General features: G+C 55.8%; 1 protein-coding gene across 1 annotated transcript in view; it reads left to right on the forward strand.

Annotated features, from left to right (window-relative positions):
• The window catches only part of TNXB (tenascin XB), a 55,036-nt gene that overhangs the window by 28,154 nt on the left and 7,868 nt on the right, over nucleotides 1-19,014 (forward strand). The window contains exons 12-27 of the mRNA XM_040644618.1: nucleotides 37-339; nucleotides 1,273-1,572; nucleotides 2,798-3,085; nucleotides 3,345-3,653; nucleotides 4,185-4,493; nucleotides 4,624-4,926; nucleotides 5,409-5,599; nucleotides 5,696-5,732; nucleotides 7,176-7,493; nucleotides 7,905-8,294; nucleotides 9,847-10,143; nucleotides 11,493-11,816; nucleotides 12,228-12,578; nucleotides 16,134-16,215; nucleotides 17,951-18,138; nucleotides 18,548-18,898. Of these exons, the coding sequence (XP_040500552.1) occupies nucleotides 37-339; nucleotides 1,273-1,572; nucleotides 2,798-3,085; nucleotides 3,345-3,653; nucleotides 4,185-4,493; nucleotides 4,624-4,926; nucleotides 5,409-5,599; nucleotides 5,696-5,732; nucleotides 7,176-7,493; nucleotides 7,905-8,294; nucleotides 9,847-10,143; nucleotides 11,493-11,816; nucleotides 12,228-12,578; nucleotides 16,134-16,215; nucleotides 17,951-18,138; nucleotides 18,548-18,898 (4,341 nt within the window). The remainder of the gene's footprint in view (nucleotides 1-36; nucleotides 340-1,272; nucleotides 1,573-2,797; nucleotides 3,086-3,344; nucleotides 3,654-4,184; nucleotides 4,494-4,623; nucleotides 4,927-5,408; nucleotides 5,600-5,695; nucleotides 5,733-7,175; nucleotides 7,494-7,904; nucleotides 8,295-9,846; nucleotides 10,144-11,492; nucleotides 11,817-12,227; nucleotides 12,579-16,133; nucleotides 16,216-17,950; nucleotides 18,139-18,547; nucleotides 18,899-19,014) is intronic.

A 19,014-nucleotide genomic window follows, 5' to 3' on the forward strand; every position in this document is an offset into this window, starting at 1 on the left:
GCTTTTCCTAACGGCCTCCCACCCTCTCTGTCTTAGCTCCACAACCAGAAGAGACTCCAGCCACAGAGCCCCCCCTGGAGCCACGCCTGGGAGAGCTGACAGTGACAGATGTGACCCCCAACTCTGTGGGCCTCGCATGGACGGTCCCTGAGGGCCAGTTTGACTCCTTCATGGTCCAGTACAAGGACAGGGATGGGCAGCCCCAGGTGGTGCCTGTGGCCGCGGACCAGCGTGAGGTCACCATCGCCGGCCTGGAGCCTGCACGCAAACACAAGATGAACTTCTATGGGCTACATGATGGGCAGCGTGTGGGCCCCCTCTCTGTGGTAGCCGTGACCGGTGAGTGAGCAGGGGTGAGGAAGTTCCCATCCCTGGTTACCCAGAATCCCCTCATCCCACAAACCCTCTCTCAGGTCCTGCCTCCATGGCCTCCATAAGTCTTTCCTGAGGTCACAGGCACTGCAGTCTGACCCCTTGGCTTCTTCCCCAGGCTAGAACCTTCCCTGCCCTCCAGTCCCTCTCCATTCTGCCCTCTCCCTCAGGCAGGAATGTCTTGCTTCCATCTGACCTTAATCTGACTCTGTCTGTCTCCACTGATTGTCCACAGCTGTTCTCTTCCTTTCTCTCAAAACCCTGCTGTGACTTGGCCACGGCTGCCACCTCCCCCTGATGTTCCTTTTTGTTAGACTTAAATGATACACATCCCTTGAATCTCTTCTCCGAGGCCCTTAGTGCCCTGAGTGCTGTATCCTTCCTTTCCGCTGGAAGTGGCCCTTGCTTTTGGGTCCCTGGGGACAGATTGCCGCCATTTTTCTGCCACGGTGCCTGATGAAACCCATGGACCCCTCTCAGAGCTTTAAAATCTATAACATAAATGCATAAGGTTACAGAGGAAACCAATTATATTGATATTCAATTACCAAAATATTTTTAATTCAAATTTATGATTTACAGGAACTTCTTCATGAGTTCATTAAATAATGAGACTTAGGGTCATGTGTCATAACCTACCCACATTTAGAAGTAGGGATGAGTGTGAACGGTATTTTGAAGTCTGTGCAGTCATTCTAGGTGACATGAAAACAGTCCCAGGTATGCAGTGACTGGTGCCTATACTGAGCACCAGAGGAAATGCTACATTTCAGTTAGAGGTCAGGGAAAATAGAGTTGTGACTGTGTCTCAGTTCAAGGACCTCCTTGAGGCCCTGGGAGCGCAGGAGCCCATCAGGGTGGGGGATTCTCCACCATGTTCTATGTTTTCCTGGGTCCTAGCTCCCCTCCCCCCGGCCCCAGCTACGGAGTCCCCCCAGGAGCCACGGCTGGGAGAGCTGACAGCGACGGACCTGACCCCTGACTCCGTGACGCTCTCCTGGACGGTCCCCGAGGGTGAATTCGACTCCTTCGTGGTCCAGTACAAGGACAGGGACGGGCAGCCCCGGGTGGTGCCCGTGCCCACAGACCAGCGTGGGGTCACCATCCCTGGCCTGGAGCCCAGCAGGAAGTACAAGTTCTTGCTCTACGGGCTTCAGGATGGGAAGAGACGCAGCCCAGTCTCTGTGGAGGCAAAGACAGGTGAGAGCCCCCCAAACCCCCAGCACCCTGCCTACCTTTCTTCACACTGTCTAGTCTCTTTCCTTTTGCTGGTCTTCCCTGTGCTCACCTCTTCTGTTTTGTTTGAAAAGCCACACTGCCTACCCCGGTTCAAGGCAGATGAGAACCAGAAAAACAGGGCCAGGTCCTGGGTCTGTGTCCCCTGCTGACTTTTCCTCTCTTCTCATAATTTCCACTGCTGTTGAATGGGGGAAGCCCCTTCAGGACCCTTCCTGGAAGGTGGAACATGGGAGACTGGGGGTTCTGGAGGAGGGCGAAGGGAGTCAGGAGCCCTTTCTGCCTGCCTGGGCCTTGTAGCCCTCAGCCTTGTGCAGCCCTTACCTCCTGAGAGTTTTGCCATCACCCACTCTCTTATTCTACTGGCTCAGGCCCATCAGGTCCCCTCTCTGCCTCCCCCAGAGGGCCCCTTTCCTCCTGTGCCCTCTTCCCGGAGCCTCAGAAACTGGGAAGCAGAGGAGCCCAGGGCTGGCTGCCCAGCTAGGCCCATTCGGGCCCAGCCCAGCTGTGCCCCTTTCCTGGGTTTCAGTCCAGGCCCTCCCCTGCCCCTGGGGGCGCCCTGATGCCAGAAAACTCCAGCAATAACAATGCTGTCAGCGTCCTCCCTGGCCAAGAAGGCAGCAGGCCAGCTCCTTCTCAGGCCTCAGGATGGCTTTGGGGCAGACACCAGATCCTTTCTCCATGTGAGCTGCCCTCCTTCTCTCCCGCACCAAGTAGGCAGCCCCCGCTCCTCCACTAGACCCTATGAGGGCCACCTCTATCATCACATCCTGCTTTCTCATCTACTGTCTACACTCATCATCTGTGCCCCCTCCGATGTCCCCAGGACCCTTAGATTTCCCTAGGGGCCAGACAAATCACAAAGGGTAGGCTCCTTGGTGGAAGGAAATAAGTAAACCAAGCTGCACCCTGATAGGAAAATAGTCTCTAATAGGTGGGAAGGGTGTGAACGGCAGGAGGAATAAGATAAGCAGGAAGCTAGGGATTCTTTTTTTCCCCAGAGATGTCCCATTGGCTAAGTGCAGGGAGGCATGGGCCAGTTGGGGATGATGGCAGAGATGGGAGGGTGAAGGAAATATTTTGGGGAAGCACTGATCATTTGGGCAGTCCTGGGTTTTTCCAACTCTAGCGGGAAGCAGTCAAAGAGTCATTCTGGAAAAAAGTAAACACAATCTTTCCTCTCTGTCAGCTGCCCAAGGTGACGCCAGCCTTGGGGCCCCACCCCGCCTTGGGGAGCTATGGGTGACAGATCCCACCCTGGACTCACTGCGTCTCTCCTGGACAGTGCCTGAGGGCCACTTTGACTCCTTTGTGGTCCAGTTCAAGGACAGGGATGGGCCCCGGGTGGTGCCTGTGGAGGGCCACGAGCGCTCGGTCACCGTCACCCCTCTGGACACTGGCCACAAGTACAGATTCCTCCTTTATGGTCTCCTGGGCAAGAAGCGCCATGGCCCCCTCACCGCTGAAGGCACCACAGGTGAGAGCATCCCCGCATGGCCAGGCTCTGCTCCTGGAGCTCCCCTGGGATGGGGCAGCACCCAGCCGGGTCAGGGACGCAGGTGGTCATTTGTGCTGGCTGCCATCACCATCCTTATTCTCCTCACACAGCCCCATAGCACTAGCCCTGTAGGACTCAGTCATGGCAAAGCCCTGTCCCTAGACCTCTCAGCCCTGCCCTTGGAGGTCTCACAGGCTACCAGAAACAGCTCGGCCGCCCCCCTCTGTCTCCATCTCAGAGTCCTGGAGTGGTGTGCATGGTGCTATAACAAAGCAGCCCCCAAAGCCCCGTCTCGGGGAGGAGCTACAGGTGACCAGCGTGACACCAGACTCTGTGAGCCTCGCATGGACAGTCCCCGAGGGCCAGTTTGACTCCTTCGTGGTCCAGTACAAGGACAGGGACGGGCAGCCGCAGGTGGTCCCCGTGGAGGGCAGCCTCAGGGAGGTCAGCGTCTCGGGCCTGGACCCGGCCCGCAGGTATAAGCTGCTGCTCTATGGGCTGCACCAGGGCAAGCGTGTGGGTCCCATCTCTGCCATCGCCTTGACTGGTGAGTGAGGCTGAGGCCGCAATGCGCCGCCCCTCCTTCCGGCTTCAGCTCTCCTGGTCTGACGGAGCCAGGGGATTTCTGAGCTTCCTCTTTCCCTTCTTTTAGGGGAAGGGATAGCCTTATTGAGGCATAATTCACATACAATTTTATGTGAACAATGAGTTTTGGTAAATATGTAAGTCATGAAACCATTACCACAATGGAGATATAAAACATTCCCATTGACTCCAGAACCCATTTCCCCGTGCCCCTTTGCAGTCGGTTCCCCCAATCCCAGCCTGTTAGCCACTAATCCCTTTCTCTCCTTACAGTTTTGCCTTTGTAAGCCTCTCACTTAACAGGATCGTACAATACATACTCAGTGCTTGGTTTCTAACACTTAGCATAATGCTTTGGGAATTCATCCCCTTTCCATAGTTGGTCCTTTTTATTACTGACCTCTAGCCTTCACCTCCTCCCCTCCTTCCCTCTCCTTGGAGAGCCTCGTGGAGACAGCCCAGGCACCCATCTCTACCTGTCTCTCTGAACCAGCCCCCAGAGAACCTGTCAAAGCTGAGGCCCCAAGTCCTCCAGGGCCTGAACCCCGCCTAGGGGAGGTGACTGTGGAGGAAGCCACACCAGACACCTTGCATCTCTCCTGGACTGAGACTGAGGGCGATTTTGACTCCTTCGAGGTCCACTACACAGACCAAGGTGGGCAACTCCAAGTACTCAGGATAGATGGTGACCGGAATGACGTCATTCTCTCTGGCCTGGAATCTGAGCACAGATACCTAGTGAACCTGTATGGTTTCCATGGCCAGCAGCGAGTGGGTCCTGCCCACATCGAGGCTCTGACAGGTGAGCAAGGAGAACTCACCATATCTGCTTCCTCCAAGTAGCTGTGAGAGCCCAGAGGAGAGCGAGTCCTCATGGTCACCCTGCCCCTCTCTCAGGTCCTACTCTCTCTCTCTCATATCTCTCTGTTCAGTCCCAAGGGAAGAGGAGGACGAACCCTCAGAGCCTCCCATCAAGCCCCGGCTAGGGGAGCTGGCTGTGACTGACACCACTCCTGACTCCCTGCACCTCTCCTGGACTGTACCCGAGGGCCAGTTTGACCACTTCCTGGTCCAGTACAAGAACGGGGACGGGCAGCCCAAGGCGGTGCGCGTCCCGGGGTATGAGGATGGGGTCACCGTCTCAGGCCTGCAGCCAGACCACAAGTACAAGATGAACCTGTATGGCTTCCACGGTGGCCAGCGTGTGGGCCCGGTCTCTGCCATTGGGGTGACAGGTGAGTGGATGGTGGGGGCCTGGGGTTAGGGCCAGCGGAAGGATCTCCCTCTCTCAGGTGATGGGGGAGTATGGTGGGGGCCTGGGGTTAGGGCCAGCGGAAGGATCTCCCTCTCTCAGGTGATGGGGGAGTGGGGTGCAGGAGGCCCCTCTGCTCAAGGCTGAGCCATGACGCCCTTTGTGCCTCCCCACACCTGCGGGGCTCCCTGAGGCCCGAGGGGTCCTCCCATGCAGAGAAGGGCCTCCATGAGCTGTGCTGGTGGCTGTCCAGGACTCCCCACAGCTGACCCCAAAGGCTCCCTGGCATGTTTGTGAGATGTCAGCTGAGCAAGCCCACCCAGCTCCAAGGATGGGCGTCTCTGAGCTGAATGTGGGGGCCCCCACACATGATCACAGCTTCTCCATCCTTCCCAAGACCTGAGGACATCTCCTGGGGATCCAGCCTCACCTTCTCTGTGTCTCTCTGTTCTCGGCTTCTTTGAGGAAGAGACCCCAAGCCCCACCGAGGTGGAGGAGGCGAGCCCACGGAGCGCCAGCACAGAGGCCCCAGGGCCCCGAGGAGCCCCTCCTGGGGAGCTGACGGTCACGGGATCCTCCCCAGACTCGCTGAGCCTCCTGACGCGTCCCAGGGCCACTTCGACGCCTTCACTGTGCAGTACAAGGATGGGGACGGGGCGCGCAGGTGGTGCGTGTCAGGGGTGACGGAGCGAGGTCACCATCGGGGCCTGGGCCGGGCGCAATAGCAAGATGAACTCTGTTGGCCTGCACAGGGGGCAGCGGGCCCCGTGTCCGCCGTAGCCGTGACCGGTGAGTAGGGGCGGGGCCCCGGGGGAAAGCAGGCCCTACAGGACTGTCCCTTATGACCCCGGGCATGGAAACACACATGCTGGCAGCACGTCTTCTTTTGCACGTCAGACGGCCTGAGGAACTTGGTAAAGGGCAGATTTTGGTGCCACAGGCTTGGGCTGGGGCCAGAGATTCTATATTCCTGACGGGATGCTGGTGCTGCTGGTCCAAGGACCACACTTTGAGTGGAGTCATGACGAACAAAAGTGAACACGTTCTTGTATTTGTTGGAGAGAGTTGTACTGGCGTCCCTGATTCCTCCCAGAGGCTTTGCCCCCTGTGGTCCCTGGAGGCTGGGGGAGAAGACGGGGGGTTCAGGATGTAGCGTCCTGACCGAACACCTCCAGGCCTCATGGTTTGGGTGCTGTCAGACTCCTGATTCCCGTGGGCCGACAAGATTGGGTGCCCCGAGCCAAGCGCTGTGGGCGTTCACTGCGTGAGCCTGATCGTGGCAGAGAGACATGTGCCTATCGAGATGGGGCTCCCGGGCGGGGGTGGGGACAGGCTGTGAACCAGCAATCAGGCAAAGGGGCGTGTGCGAGTGACAGGAAGCCCCGGGGCCAGGCCAAGACTGGGCAGCATGGCTAAGGCAGCCTGCCCACGGGTGTCCACGGGACAGCAGACTCCTGAGGTTGGGCAGGCATTCGCTTGGTGACAGCCTTAGAGTCAGATCCACGTCACGGCTGGTGCCAAGGCTGGAAACTAGGCGCATCGCGGCCCGTGAGAGGGACTGGGAGGATCCTGTGTGAGATCCCCAAGTGGGGGAGAGAGTCTCGAGGTGGCGATGGAGCAGCAGGAGCAGCTCCGAAGCCAGGGGCTCGTCCGCGGATGGAGAGGCTTGTTGCACGGCGAAGCTAAGGCCGACGCCATCACATGTGCAGTGAGAGGTCATCCTGGCCCCTGTGAGGATCGGAAGGGGCAGGGAGGCAGGGAGCCCGGGGGGACACGGGGACCCAGGTGAGAGGCGATGGGGCTGGGGCGGGGCCCAAGCCAGGCTGGTGGGGCTGCCCGTGCGGGGGACCCAGGAGGAACTTGGGGGACACTCGGAGTCTGATGGCAGCTGGGGCAGGAACAGATCCAGGAAGACTCCAGGTTTCTGGCTGGGGAAGGGAGTTCTGAGCTGTTTGGGAGCAAAGACAGGAGCCAGGGGGAGTGAGATGCCAAGGAGACCCCAGCGGAGGGAGGCCTAGGGCACAGTGTGCAGGGGAGGTGGGTGCTGAAGAGAGCGGGAGAGGGGGCGGGTGTGGGGAGGGGTGAGATGAGGAGGCTCTGGGTCCGAGAAGGCTGGCATTGATGGACGGGGAAGGTGACAGTCTGCTCCTTACTATCTTATTTTTGTAAGACACGCCTTCTATGCTGACCTGCATGTCCTCATTTGTCCCCATATGTCCCTGTCCACTTCAGAATACGAAGCTATGACCACCGAAGCCCCATCCACCGTGGCCCCTGAGCCTCCCATCAAGCCCCGGCTGGGGGAGCTGGCCGTGACAGACGCCACTCCCGACTCTCTGCACCTCTCCTGGACTGTGCCCGAGGGCCAGTTTGACCACTTCCTGGTCCAGTACAAGAACGGGGACGGGCAGCCCAAGGCGGTGCGCGTCCCGGGGTATGAGGATGGGGTCACCGTCTCAGGCCTGCAGCCAGACCACAAGTACAAGATGAACCTGTATGGCTTCCATGGTGGCCAGCGTGTGGGCCCGGTCTCTGCCATTGGGGTGACAGGTGAGTGGGTGGTGGGAGCCTGGGGGTGGGGCCAGCGGGAGGATCTCCCTCTCTCAGGTGATAGAGGAGTGGGGTGCAGGAGGGCCCTCTGCTCGAGGCTGAGCCATGACGCCCTTTGTGCCTCCCCACAGCTGCAGGGCTCCCTGAGGCCCGAGGGGTCCTCCCATGCAGAGAAGGGCCTCCATGAGCTGTGCTGGTGGCTGTCCAGGACTCCCCACAGCTGACCCCGAAGGCTCCCTGGCATGTTTGTGAGATGTCAGCTGAGCAACCCCACACAGCTCCAAGGATGGGTGTCTCTGAGCTGAATGTGCGGACCCCCACACATGATCACAGTTTCTCCACCCTTCTCCCAAGACCTGAGGACATCTCCTGGGGATCTGGTCTCACCTTCTCTGTGTCTCTCCTTCTCAGCTTCTGAGGAAGAGACCCCAAGCCCCACCGAGGTGGAGGAGACGCCCAGCCCCACAGAACCCAGCACAGAGGCCCCAGAGCCCCCCGAGGAGCCCCTCCTGGGGGAGCTGACGGTCACGGGATCCTCCCCAGACTCGCTGAGCCTCTCCTGGACGGTCCCCCAGGGCCACTTCGACGCCTTCACTGTGCAGTACAAGGACGGGGACGGGCGGCCGCAGGTGGTGCGTGTCAGGGGTGACGAGAGCGAGGTCACCATCGGGGGCCTGGAGCCGGGGCGCAAGTACAAGATGCACCTGTACGGCCTACACATGGGGCAGCGCAAGGGCCCCGTGTCCGCCGTGGCGGTGACCATGACCGGTGAGTGGGGCCGGAGCCTTCAGGCTGGGTTGGGTAAGATCTCATTGGTGGAGCCTTCTGGGTGTCCTCCATTGGAGATCCAAGCTCCTAAAACCTCGCCTAACGCACCCTTCGTCCAGTAACATGTCAGCATCGGCATGAGGTGGTCAGGAAGCTCGAGGGCCAGGCGTGTGCCAGAGAGGCCCTTGTTTGGAAGCCTCTGAGGCAGGGATACACTGACCCATTTTCGGCTTTCCGCTTTACCAGGAACTCTGCAAAGATCTTGTTTTTGTGGTTGGGGCAAATGCCATGAACTCTTCATTCAATCATCAAATATTTATTATGTAAGATTCAACCTTACACACAAAGAGAAAGAATAGCATCGTGAGCTCCCTTATGTCCATTGCCCTGCTGCAGACTAATATTAGTTCCTGGCCAGTCTGGCTCATCCTCAGCTCACTCTCTTCCCGCCCTCCCCGCACTGGATGTGTTTTTAACGAACAGCTTGTTGAGCTGTAGTTTACATACCATAAAATTCACCTGCTTGAAGTATGCAACCTAATGATTTTTAGTCTATTTACAGAACTGTGCAAGCATCGGCACTGTCTAATTTTAGAACTTTCTGTGTCGAACTCTAACACCATATAATTTTAGTACTCTATCTCTGTAGAGTTGCCTTTTCTAGACTGATCAGATAGATAGTATCATAGAATACGTGTTCTTCTGTGCCCGGCTTCTTTCGTCACACTCGTTTTCGGGGTTCATGCATGCTGTAACGTGCAGCAGAACTTCATCCCTTTGCATCCAGATAGTATTCCGTTGTAGGGCTGTATGGTTGCGATGTGGGTAAACTCACCCCAGATGCTCTGTACTTCATCCTGTACTCCATGGCTTCACATTTAAGTGTAGTGCTCTTTTTAAAAAGACTATTTAAGGGGCGCCTGGGTGGCTCAGTCAGTTAAGCTTCCAACCCTGGATTTCGGCTCAGGTCATGAGATCGAGCCCTGTATCGGGCTTTGTGCTGGGCGTGGAGCCTGCCTAAGATTTCTTCTCTGTGCCTCCCCAACTCATGCAAGCACTCTCTCCCTTAAAAAAAAAAAAAAAAGTATTTAAAAATAGCCACAACACCATTATTTTACCTTTAAAAATGAACAGCCATTCATTAATATCATTAAGTGTGTAGGTAATGTTAGTTTCCTGGTTGTCTCATAAGTGTTGTTTTCTAATTTGTTGCTGGGATCAGGTCCAAAAAAAGGAGAAAACATTGCAATTGGGAGAATTGGAATTTTAGATAGGGTGGTCACGATTGGCCCTGAAGAGGTGACATTGGAACAAAGACTTAAAGGAAGTGTGGACGTGAGCCATGCAGACATCCAGGGTCAGAACATTACACAAAGGGAATAGTCAGTGCAAAGGCCCTGGGGTAGGAGGCTTCCTGGTAAGTTTGACAGGCCATGAAGGACCACAAAAAGAGTGATGATAAGCAGAAATGGATCTTAAGTTAGGCCTACAGAGCTGGCCCACCTTCTGGTCTGAATCCAGGAGAGCCAGGGCCTCAACTACTTCGTCTACCAATAGGAAAGGTTCTGTTTGCATCTATTCCCAGACCCCGAAGGGGAGCCCCCTACCAACACTCTTCCGAAGCCGCACTTGGGAGAGCTGACCGTGACCGATGCCACCCCTGACTCCCTGCACCTGTCCTGGACTGTCCCTGAAGGCCAATTTGACCATTTCCTGGTCCAGTACAAGAACGGGGATGGGCAGCCCAAGGTTGTGAGAGTGCCAGGGAATGAGGACCAGGTCACCATCTCAGGCCTGGAGCCCGGCCGCAAGTACAAGATGAACCTGTATGGCTTCCACGGTGGCCAGCGTGTGGGCCCGGTCTCTGCTGTCGGTTTAACTGGTGAGTATACAGTAGGACACTGGGCCCTGCCCTAGCTGGACTCAGTTTCTCTTTCATGTTGATATTCAGGTGTTTTTGTCCCACTGTCCCTGAGACTGAGCCTCCCAAGCTCCTGAGAATGGTTCTGCTCGTGTCTTTACGCCAAGCCTTTGGTGCTGCCCCAGCCATCTTACCCTTTACACGTAGGCTTTTTAAATTTTTTTTAAATTAATGTCTACACCCAACATGGGGCTGGAACTCACAACCCTGAGATCAAGAGCCACATGATCTCTACTGAATGAGCCAGCCAGGCGCCCCCACACACAAGCTTTTTGGTCCTTGAAGAGGCAGGGTACCAGGGAAATAACAGACTCAAACAGACCTGGGGTTGAGCCTCAGCCCATTCAAGCTGTGTGACCCGAAGAGGGTCAATCAACCTCTCTGTGCCTCCCTTCCTTCATCTGTGAAGAAGGAAGAGGAAGAAAATTAGTTTCTAAAAAGTCTTAGGATGAATTCTCATAATTACCATTGATTTCAATGGGTAAAATTGTATGCGTTTCCCAACCCAGACTGACCCCGATTTATGCTAAATGAACACCAACTCCTGCTGCCACAGATGCTGTCGTTTCACTGGTTAGTATAAGTTGTATGTGCGACTTCACAAGGCACGTTCCCTTCATTCGCTACTTGTTAACAGGGCCGTCCATTGCTTTTGTTAAGTTCTCTTGGAGCTATTCCCCTTTGATGCTTAAGACCCAGTTCCCAAACAGAACAGAGAGAAAACAAGATGATTTCGTAATTCAGCGATTAAGGAACAGAAAAGCTGGGGGTGTGATGAGTCATTTGCGCCGTGAATTACTGAGAGAGCAAATACAAGATCCAAAACCACCCAGGTGCAAAGACGACCTCGTGTCTCATCTCTTTGGCCTCCACTGTGAACTCTAAATCTGCCCCTAAAAAATGCTTAGAAGACTTCTAAACCAGAGGAGGAATAAAGGAAAATACGAAGTAGAATTTCCAAACCTGAGTAGATGTCCCTCCTGATGTGACCTGTCTGGTATGCTGGGCAGGGTTAGGAAGCCTGACTTCTGTCCCTCTGTGCAGACTTGCCGTGCGGCTCCCAGGGGCTCAGCGCCCACACATGTGGAGCACCGTGGCAGTCCCAGCCTCCCATCATGATGTCACCACGAGAGTGTGCTCTGTCCCTTGGTAACCGAACATTCAGGCCAGGGAGATGGTGTCTTAACCTGAGGAGCTGGCATCCTGGCTGCAGGGCCTTGGTGTGTCTGGGAGAAATCTAAGTATCCTTTACCGGAAGGGGACCCACCAGGCACGTCCAACATTCTCTTTGTCTCCTGATTCATTCCCAGGAAAGGACCACGAAATGTCAGTCCCGACAGACCCACCCACCACAACTCCCCAGCCTCCCATCAAGCCCCAGCTAGGGGAGCTGGCTGTGACAGATGCCACTCCTGACTCCCTGCACCTCTCCTGGACTGTGCCCGAGGGCCAGTTTGACCATTTCCTGGTCCAGTACAAGAACGGGGACGGGCAGCCCAAGGCAGTGCGCGTCCCGGGGTATGAGGATGGGGTCACCGTCTCAGGCCTGCAGCCAGACCACAAGTACAAGATGAACCTGTATGGCTTCCACGGTGGCCAGCGTGTGGGCCCGGTCTCTGCCATTGGGGTGACAAGTGAGTGGATGGTGGGAGCCTGGGGGTGGGGCCAGCGGAAGGATCTCCCTCTCTCAGGTGATGGGGGAGTGGGGTGCAGGAGGCCCCTCTGCTCGAGGCTGAGCCATGACGCCCTTTGTGCCTCCCCACACCTGCGGGGCTCCCTGAGGCCCGAGGGGTCCTCCCATGCAGAGAAGGGCCTCCATGAGCTGTGCTGGTGGCTGTCCAGGACTCCCCACAGCTGACCCCAAAGGCTCCCTGGCATGTTTGTGAGATGTCAGCTGAGCAAGCCCACCCAGCTCCAAGGATGGGCGTCTCTGAGCTGAATGTGGGGACCCCCACACATGATCACAGCTTCTCCACCCTTCTCCCAAGACCTGAGGACATCTCCTGGGGATCCGGCCTCACCTTCTCTGTGTCTCTCCTTCTCAGCTTCTGAGGAAGAGACCCCAAGCCCCACCGAGGTGGAGGAGACGCCCAGCCCCACAGAACCCAGCACGGAGGCCCCAGAGCCCCCTGAGGAGCCCCTCCTGGGGGAGCTGACGGTCATGGGATCCTCCCCAGACTCGCTGAGCCTCTCCTGGACGGTCCCCCAGGGCCACTTCGACGCCTTCACTGTACAGTACAAGGACGGGGACGGGCGGCCGCAGGTGGTGCGTGTCAGGGGTGACGAGAGCGAGGTCACCATCGGGGGCCTGGAGCCGGGGCGCAAGTACAAGCTGCACCTGTACGGCCTGCACAGGGGGCAGCGCAAGGGCCCCGTGTCCGCCGTGGCCGTGACCGGTGAGTGGGGGCGGGAATCAGGGGTCTTCAGGGAGAACTACCTTCTCTCATGGGTTACCTGGATGACTGTTCTGCTGTTCCGCTAGCCCCTAAGGATCCAGGCTCTGGATCCCCATTTCATGCTTCTCCTCCAGGGCCGTGGGGTGTGGCCTGTGCCTAGGAGTTTACATTTGCTCACCTGGAGCCTCACTGTACAGACTAGCGCGACCTCCTTCTGATGGTCAGCTGCCGGGCACCTCTAAGAGTAAAGTGTGTCAGGCACAAGCCAAGCATGCACACACACGTGCGCACACACACACACGAAGGAAAGAAACAGGGTAACATCCAACCGCGTTGGGATCATTACATAATTAGGCAACATCTACAAGCTGAGCAATTATGCCATCACCAAAGTGTTTTAGCATCAGACAATTACTTGATAATGTTACGTTGAAAAAGGAGCCGCCAAATTTTGTAAGGGTGCTGATCACAACCACTGGAAAATAACGTGCATGGCAAGAAAACTGGAAAGAAACACGTCTCACAGGATGCGTGGTTTGTAGGACAGGATAGAACGTTCCAGCCCTTTTTTTGTTTTATTCTACTCTGTGTTGTTCTAAATTTTCTTTTACAATTGGGAAATACTTATTTTAAATGTAATGTCTTCTCCTCCCTTGTACTCCTTCTATCCTTTCCCCCAACACTCTTGCAACTTATTTTACTTCTAATTCTGAAAAAGTTATAATTTCTAGTCCCTAAGAAATTAGGGGGGCAAAATCACAAGGTGAATTAAATTCTAAAAGGGCAGTCAGGCTGGCTTTTCTAAGTCAGTGTCAGCCCAATTTTTTAAAAAAATTAGTTTCAGGGGGGCACCTGGGTGGCACATGGGGCGCCTGGGTGGCACAGCGGTTAAGCGTCTGCCTTCGGCTCAGGGCGTGATCCTGGCGTTGTGGGATCGAGCCCCACATCAGGCTCTTCCGCTGGAAGCCTGCTTCTTCCTCTCCCACTCCCCCTGCTTGTGTTCCCTCTCTCACTGGCTGTCTCTATCTCTGTCAAATAAATAAATAAAATCTTTTTAAAAAAAAAATTAGTTTCAGGGATAGAGCTTAGTGATTCATTAGTTGCATATAACACCCAGTGCTCATTACGTCATGTTCCCTCCTTAATGCCCGTCATCCAGGTACCCCATCCCCCCACTCCCCTCCCCTCCAGCAACCCTCTGTTTCCTGTAGTTCAGCATCCCTTATGGTTTGTCTCCCTCTCTGTTTTTATCTTATTTTATTTTTCCTTCGCTTCCCCTACGTTCATCTGTTTTGTTTCTTGTATACCACATACGAGTGAAACCATATGATAATCGTCTTTGTCTGACCGACTTACTTCGCTAAGCATAATACCCTCTGGTTCCACCCATGTTGTTGCAAAAGGCAAGATTTCATTTTTGATGGCTGAGTAGTATTCCATTATATATATATCCCACTCTTTTTTATCCATTCATCTGTCGATGGACATCTGGGGTTTTTCCATAGTTGGTTTTTATGGACATTGCTGCTATAAAAATTGGGGTGCAAGTACCGCTTCAAATCACTATGTTTGTATCCTTTGGAAAAATGCCTAGTAGTTCAATTGCTGGGTCATAGGGTAGCTCTATTTCTAAATTTTTGAGGAACTGCTGTACTGTTTTCCAGAGTGGCTGCACCAGCTTGAATTCCCACCAACAGTGTAAGACTGTTTCTCCACATCCTCGCCACCATCTGTCATTTCCTGACTTGTTAATTTTAGGGGTTCTGACTGGTGTGAGGTGGTATCTCATTGTGGTTTTGATGTGTATTTTCCTGATGCCGAGTGATGGTGAGCATTTTTTCATGTGTCTGTTGGCCATTTGTATGTCTTCTTCAGAGAAATGTCTGTTCATGTCTTCTGCCCATTTCTTGATTCTTTATTCTTTGGGTGTTGAGTTTGATAAGTTCTTTATAGATTTTGGATACTAGCCCTTTATCTGATAAGACATTTGCAAATATCTTCTCCCATTCTGTAGGTTGTCTTTTGGTTTTGTTGACTGTTTCCTTTGCTGTGCAAAAGCTTTTTATCTTGATCAAGTCCCATAGTTCATTTTTGCCTTTGTCTCCCTTGCCTTTGGAGACGTGTCTAGCAAGAAGTTGCTGTGGCCGAGGTTGAAGAGGTTGCTGCCTGTGTTCTCCTCTAGGATTTTGATGAATTCCTGTCTCACATTTAGGTCTTTCATCCATTTTGAGTCTATTTTTGTGTGTGGTGTGAGAAAGTGGTCCAGTTTCATTCTTGTGCGTGTGGCTGCCCAATTTTCCCAACACCATTTGTTGAAGAGACTGTCTTTTTTCTATTGGATATTCTTTCCTGCTTCATCAAAGATTAGTTGACCATAGAGTTGAAGGCCCATTTCTGGGCTCTTATTCAGTGTCAGCCCGATTCTGATGTCCCGTGAGAACAGAGTTCCTCTGTGCGCCATGTGGGAGAGCCCAGCGTCCCTATGAGAGCCCCTCTGTTGGCCTGGGGCTCACTGCCTCCACGACACCAAGTGAGAGGCTCTGTGAGGTTCCGTGTCCTCTCCTGAAGATGCTCCAGACGGAGGAACGATTTCACACAGCCCCTCTGACTCCTGGGGGATGGGCCTCTTTTCTCTATATACATTCGCAGGAGTGTGGCCGGATGGGCAGGACGGGGAGGATGGGAGAATGATCAGAAAATAGACATTAGCACAGCTCCTGCCCTGCAGGAAAGCTCTTAACGCTCATCCACCGTTCAGTGCTGCTGCCGTCTGTCCTCGTGGACTGCAAGCACACACGAAGTAAGGAGCGCAGTAGAAGGAACCCACGGCCATTCTCCACAACCCCAGCCAGGTTATTAATTTTTAGAGTCCAGGGTTGCTTTCTCGGTCCACGTTATTCTGGGGAAATGAATATCAACAGTATGCAATATTTGAAAAATAGGGGAAAAAACTCCCATCAGAACACCTTTTGACGCAGTAACTGCCACTAATGATAATGCCCACGACACGGGCTCTCCTGCGTTCTACATGCGCTGTTCTCACGCTGCAGAGCCTATACAGTTCTTGGCTCTTCCTTTGTGTTTGTACGCACGTTCATTCTGAGCACTTGTTTTGAGGCTGCACAACCGGCATTAATCATCGTCATGGTTATTTGACGCTGATGGTGAAAGTGTACAACACAGTGAATCATCTTCTCGGCGTTTGGGTCCTCGACACATTTTGCTGTAATGAATAATCCACAACGGACTCCCATGGCACAACTTTTCCAGCTTTTTCATTTTCTTCGAGGGCTGCCCGGTGGATTATTGGGTCAAAGGAAATGAGTAGTATTTTTGCTCCTACACACACGTCCGAATTACCTTCTGAACATTTGTGGTGCCGGCTAGTCCGTGTGTGAAGGGGATCGGGCCTGTCTCAGTGCTAACATCACTTGTGACCAGCCCAGCCAGGGCACTTGGCTCCGGCCCCAGAGCTGGAGGTGTGCGCTGTCCTTGTGGTCCCTACTGACACACGCAGAGCTCTACAACTAAGCCCCATCCCCATTCTTCTCTCAGCCCCCAGGACCTGGTGGAAGAGACGCCCAGCCCACAGACCCAACACAGAGGCCCCAGAGCCCCGAGGAGCCCCTCCTGGGGAGTGACGGTCACGGGATCCTCCCCAGACTCGCTGAGCCTCTCCTGACGGTCCCCCAGGGCACTTCGACGCCTTCACGTCAGTCAAGGACGGGGACGCGCCAGGTGGTGCGTGTCAGGGGTGACGGAGCGAGGTCACCATCGGGGCCTGAGAGGCGCAAGTACAAGATGAACTCATGGCCTCGCACAGGGGCAGCGCGGCCCCGTGTCCGCCGTAGCCGACCGGTGAGTAGGGCGGGGCCCCGGGGAAAGCAGGCCCTACAGGACTGTCCTTTGACCCGGGCATGGAAACACACATGCTGGCAGCACGTCTTCCTTGCTCATCAGACGGCCTGAGAATCTTGGTAAAGGGGAGGTTAGAGGCTTGGGCTGGGGCCAGAGATTCTATATTCCTGACGGGATGCTGGTGCTGCTGGTCCAAGGACCACACTTTGAGTAGCAGAGCTCCTGACGACAAAGGAATTGAACACGTTCTTAGTATTTGTTGGAGAGAGTTGTACTGGCGTCCCTGATTCCTCCCAGAGGCTTTGCCCCCTGTGGTCCCTGGAGGCTGGGGGAGAAGACGGGGGGTTCAGGATGTAGCGTCCTGACCGAACACCTCCAGGCCTCATGGTTTGGGTGCTGTCAGACTCCTGATTCCCGTGGGCCGAAAGTGGTGCCGAGCCAAGCGCGGGCGTTACCGCGTGAGCCTGATCGTGGCAGAGAGATACGTCTGATCGAGATGGGGCTCCCGGGCGGGGGGGGACAGGCTGTGAACCAGCAATCAGGCAAAGGGGCGTGTGCGAGTGACAGGAAGCCCCGGGCCAGGCAAGACTGGGGCATGGCTAAGGCAGCCGCTGCCGGTGTTCACGGGACAGGGACTCCTGAGGTTGGGCAGGCATCGCTCGGTGACAGCCTTAGAGTCAGATCCACGCTCAGCTGGGCCCAGCTGGAAACTAGCGCATCGCGCCCGTGAGGGACTGGGAGGATCCTGTGTGAGATCCCCAAGTGGGGGAGAGAGTCTCGAGGTGGCGATGGAGCAGCAGGAGCAGCTCCGAAGCCAGGGCTCGTCCGCGGATGGAGAGGCTTGTTGCACGGCGAAGCTAAGGCCGACGCCATCACATGTGCAGTGAGAGGTCATCCTGGCCCCTGTGAGGACTGGAAGGGGCAGGGAGGCAGGGAGCCGGGGGACACGGGGACCCAGGTGAGAGCGATGGGGCTGGGGCGGGGCCCAAGCCAGGCTGGTGGGGCTGCGTGCAGGGGACCCAGGGGAACTTGGGGACACTCGAGTCTGATGGCAGCTGGGGCAGGAACAGATCCAGGAAGACTCCAGGTTTCTGGCTGGGGAAGGGAGTTCTGAGCTGTTTGGGAGCAAAGACAGGAGCCAGGGAGTGAGATGCCAAGGAGACCCCAGCGGAGGGAGGCCTAGGGCACAGTGTGCAGGGGAGGTGGCTGAAGAGAGCGGAGAGGGGCGGTGTGGGGAGGGGTGAGATGAGGAGGCTCTGGGTCCGAGAAGGCTGGCATTGATGGACGGGGAAGGTGACAGTCTGCTCCTTACTATCTTATTTTTGTAAGACACGCCTTCTATGCTGACCTGCATGTCCTCATTTGTCCATATGTCCCTGTCCACTTCAGAATACGAAGCTATGACCACGAGCCCCATCCACCGTGGCCCCTGTCCTCCCATCAAGCCCCCGGCTGGGAGCTGGCCGTGACAGACGCCACTCCCGACTCTGCACCTCTCCTGGACTGTGCCCGAGGGCCCAGTTTGACCACTTCCTGGTCCAGTACAAGAACGGGGACAGGCAGCCCAAGGCGGTAGCGCGTCCCGGGTATGAGGATGGGGTCACCGTCTCAGGCCTGCAGCCAGACCACAAGTACAAGATGAACCTGTATGGCTTCCACGGTGGCCAGCGTGTGGGCCCGGTCTCTGCCATTGGGGTGACAGGTGAGTGGGTGGTGGGAGCCTGGGGGTGGGGCCAGCGGGAGGATCTCCCTCTCTCAGGTGATGGGGGAGTGGGGTGCAGGAGGCCCCTCTGCTTGAGGCTGAGCCATGACGCCCTTTGTGCCTCCCCATACCTGCGGGGCTCCCTGAGGCCCGAGGGGTCCTCCTGTGCAGAGAAGGGCCTCCATGAGCTGTGCTGGTGGCTGTCCAGGACTCCCCACAGCTGACCCCAAAGGCTCCCTGGCATGTTTGTGAGATGTCAGCTGAGCAAGCCCACCCAGCTCCAAGGATGGGCGTCTCTGAGCTGAATGTGGGGGCCCCCACACATGATCACAGCTTCTCCATCCTTCCCAAGACCTGAGGACATCTCCTGGGGATCCAGCCTCACCTTCTCTGTGTCTCTCCTTCTCAGCTTCTGAGGAAGAGACCCCAAGCCCCACCGAGGTGGAGGAGACGCCCAGCCCCACAGAACCCAGCACGGAGGCCCCAGAGCCCCCCGAGGAGCCCCTCCTGGGGGAGCTGACGGTCACGGGATCCTCCCCAGACTCGCTGAGCCTCTCCTGGACGGTCCCCCAGGGCCACTTCGACGCCTTCACTGTGCAGTACAAGGACGGGGACGGGCGGCCGCAGGTGGTGCGTGTCACGGGTGACGAGAGCGAGGTCACCATCGGGGGCCTGGAGCCGGGGCACAAGTACAGGATGAACCTGTACGGCCTGCACAGGGGGCAGCGCAAGGGCCCCGTGTCCGCTGTGGCCGTGACCGGTGAGTGGGTGTGGGGCCTGTCCCCAAGATCTCCTTTGGTTTTCTCTTGCTTCCCTCTTGGATCTCAGCACTCCTCAGAGATGGTCCTTTAGGGCCGTCTCTTTTCTCATATGGCA

The sequence above is a fragment of the Ursus maritimus genome, unplaced genomic scaffold (genome assembly GCF_017311325.1).
Source record: "Ursus maritimus isolate PB19 unplaced genomic scaffold, ASM1731132v1 scaffold_30, whole genome shotgun sequence".
Lineage (NCBI taxonomy): Eukaryota > Metazoa > Chordata > Mammalia > Carnivora > Ursidae > Ursus > Ursus maritimus.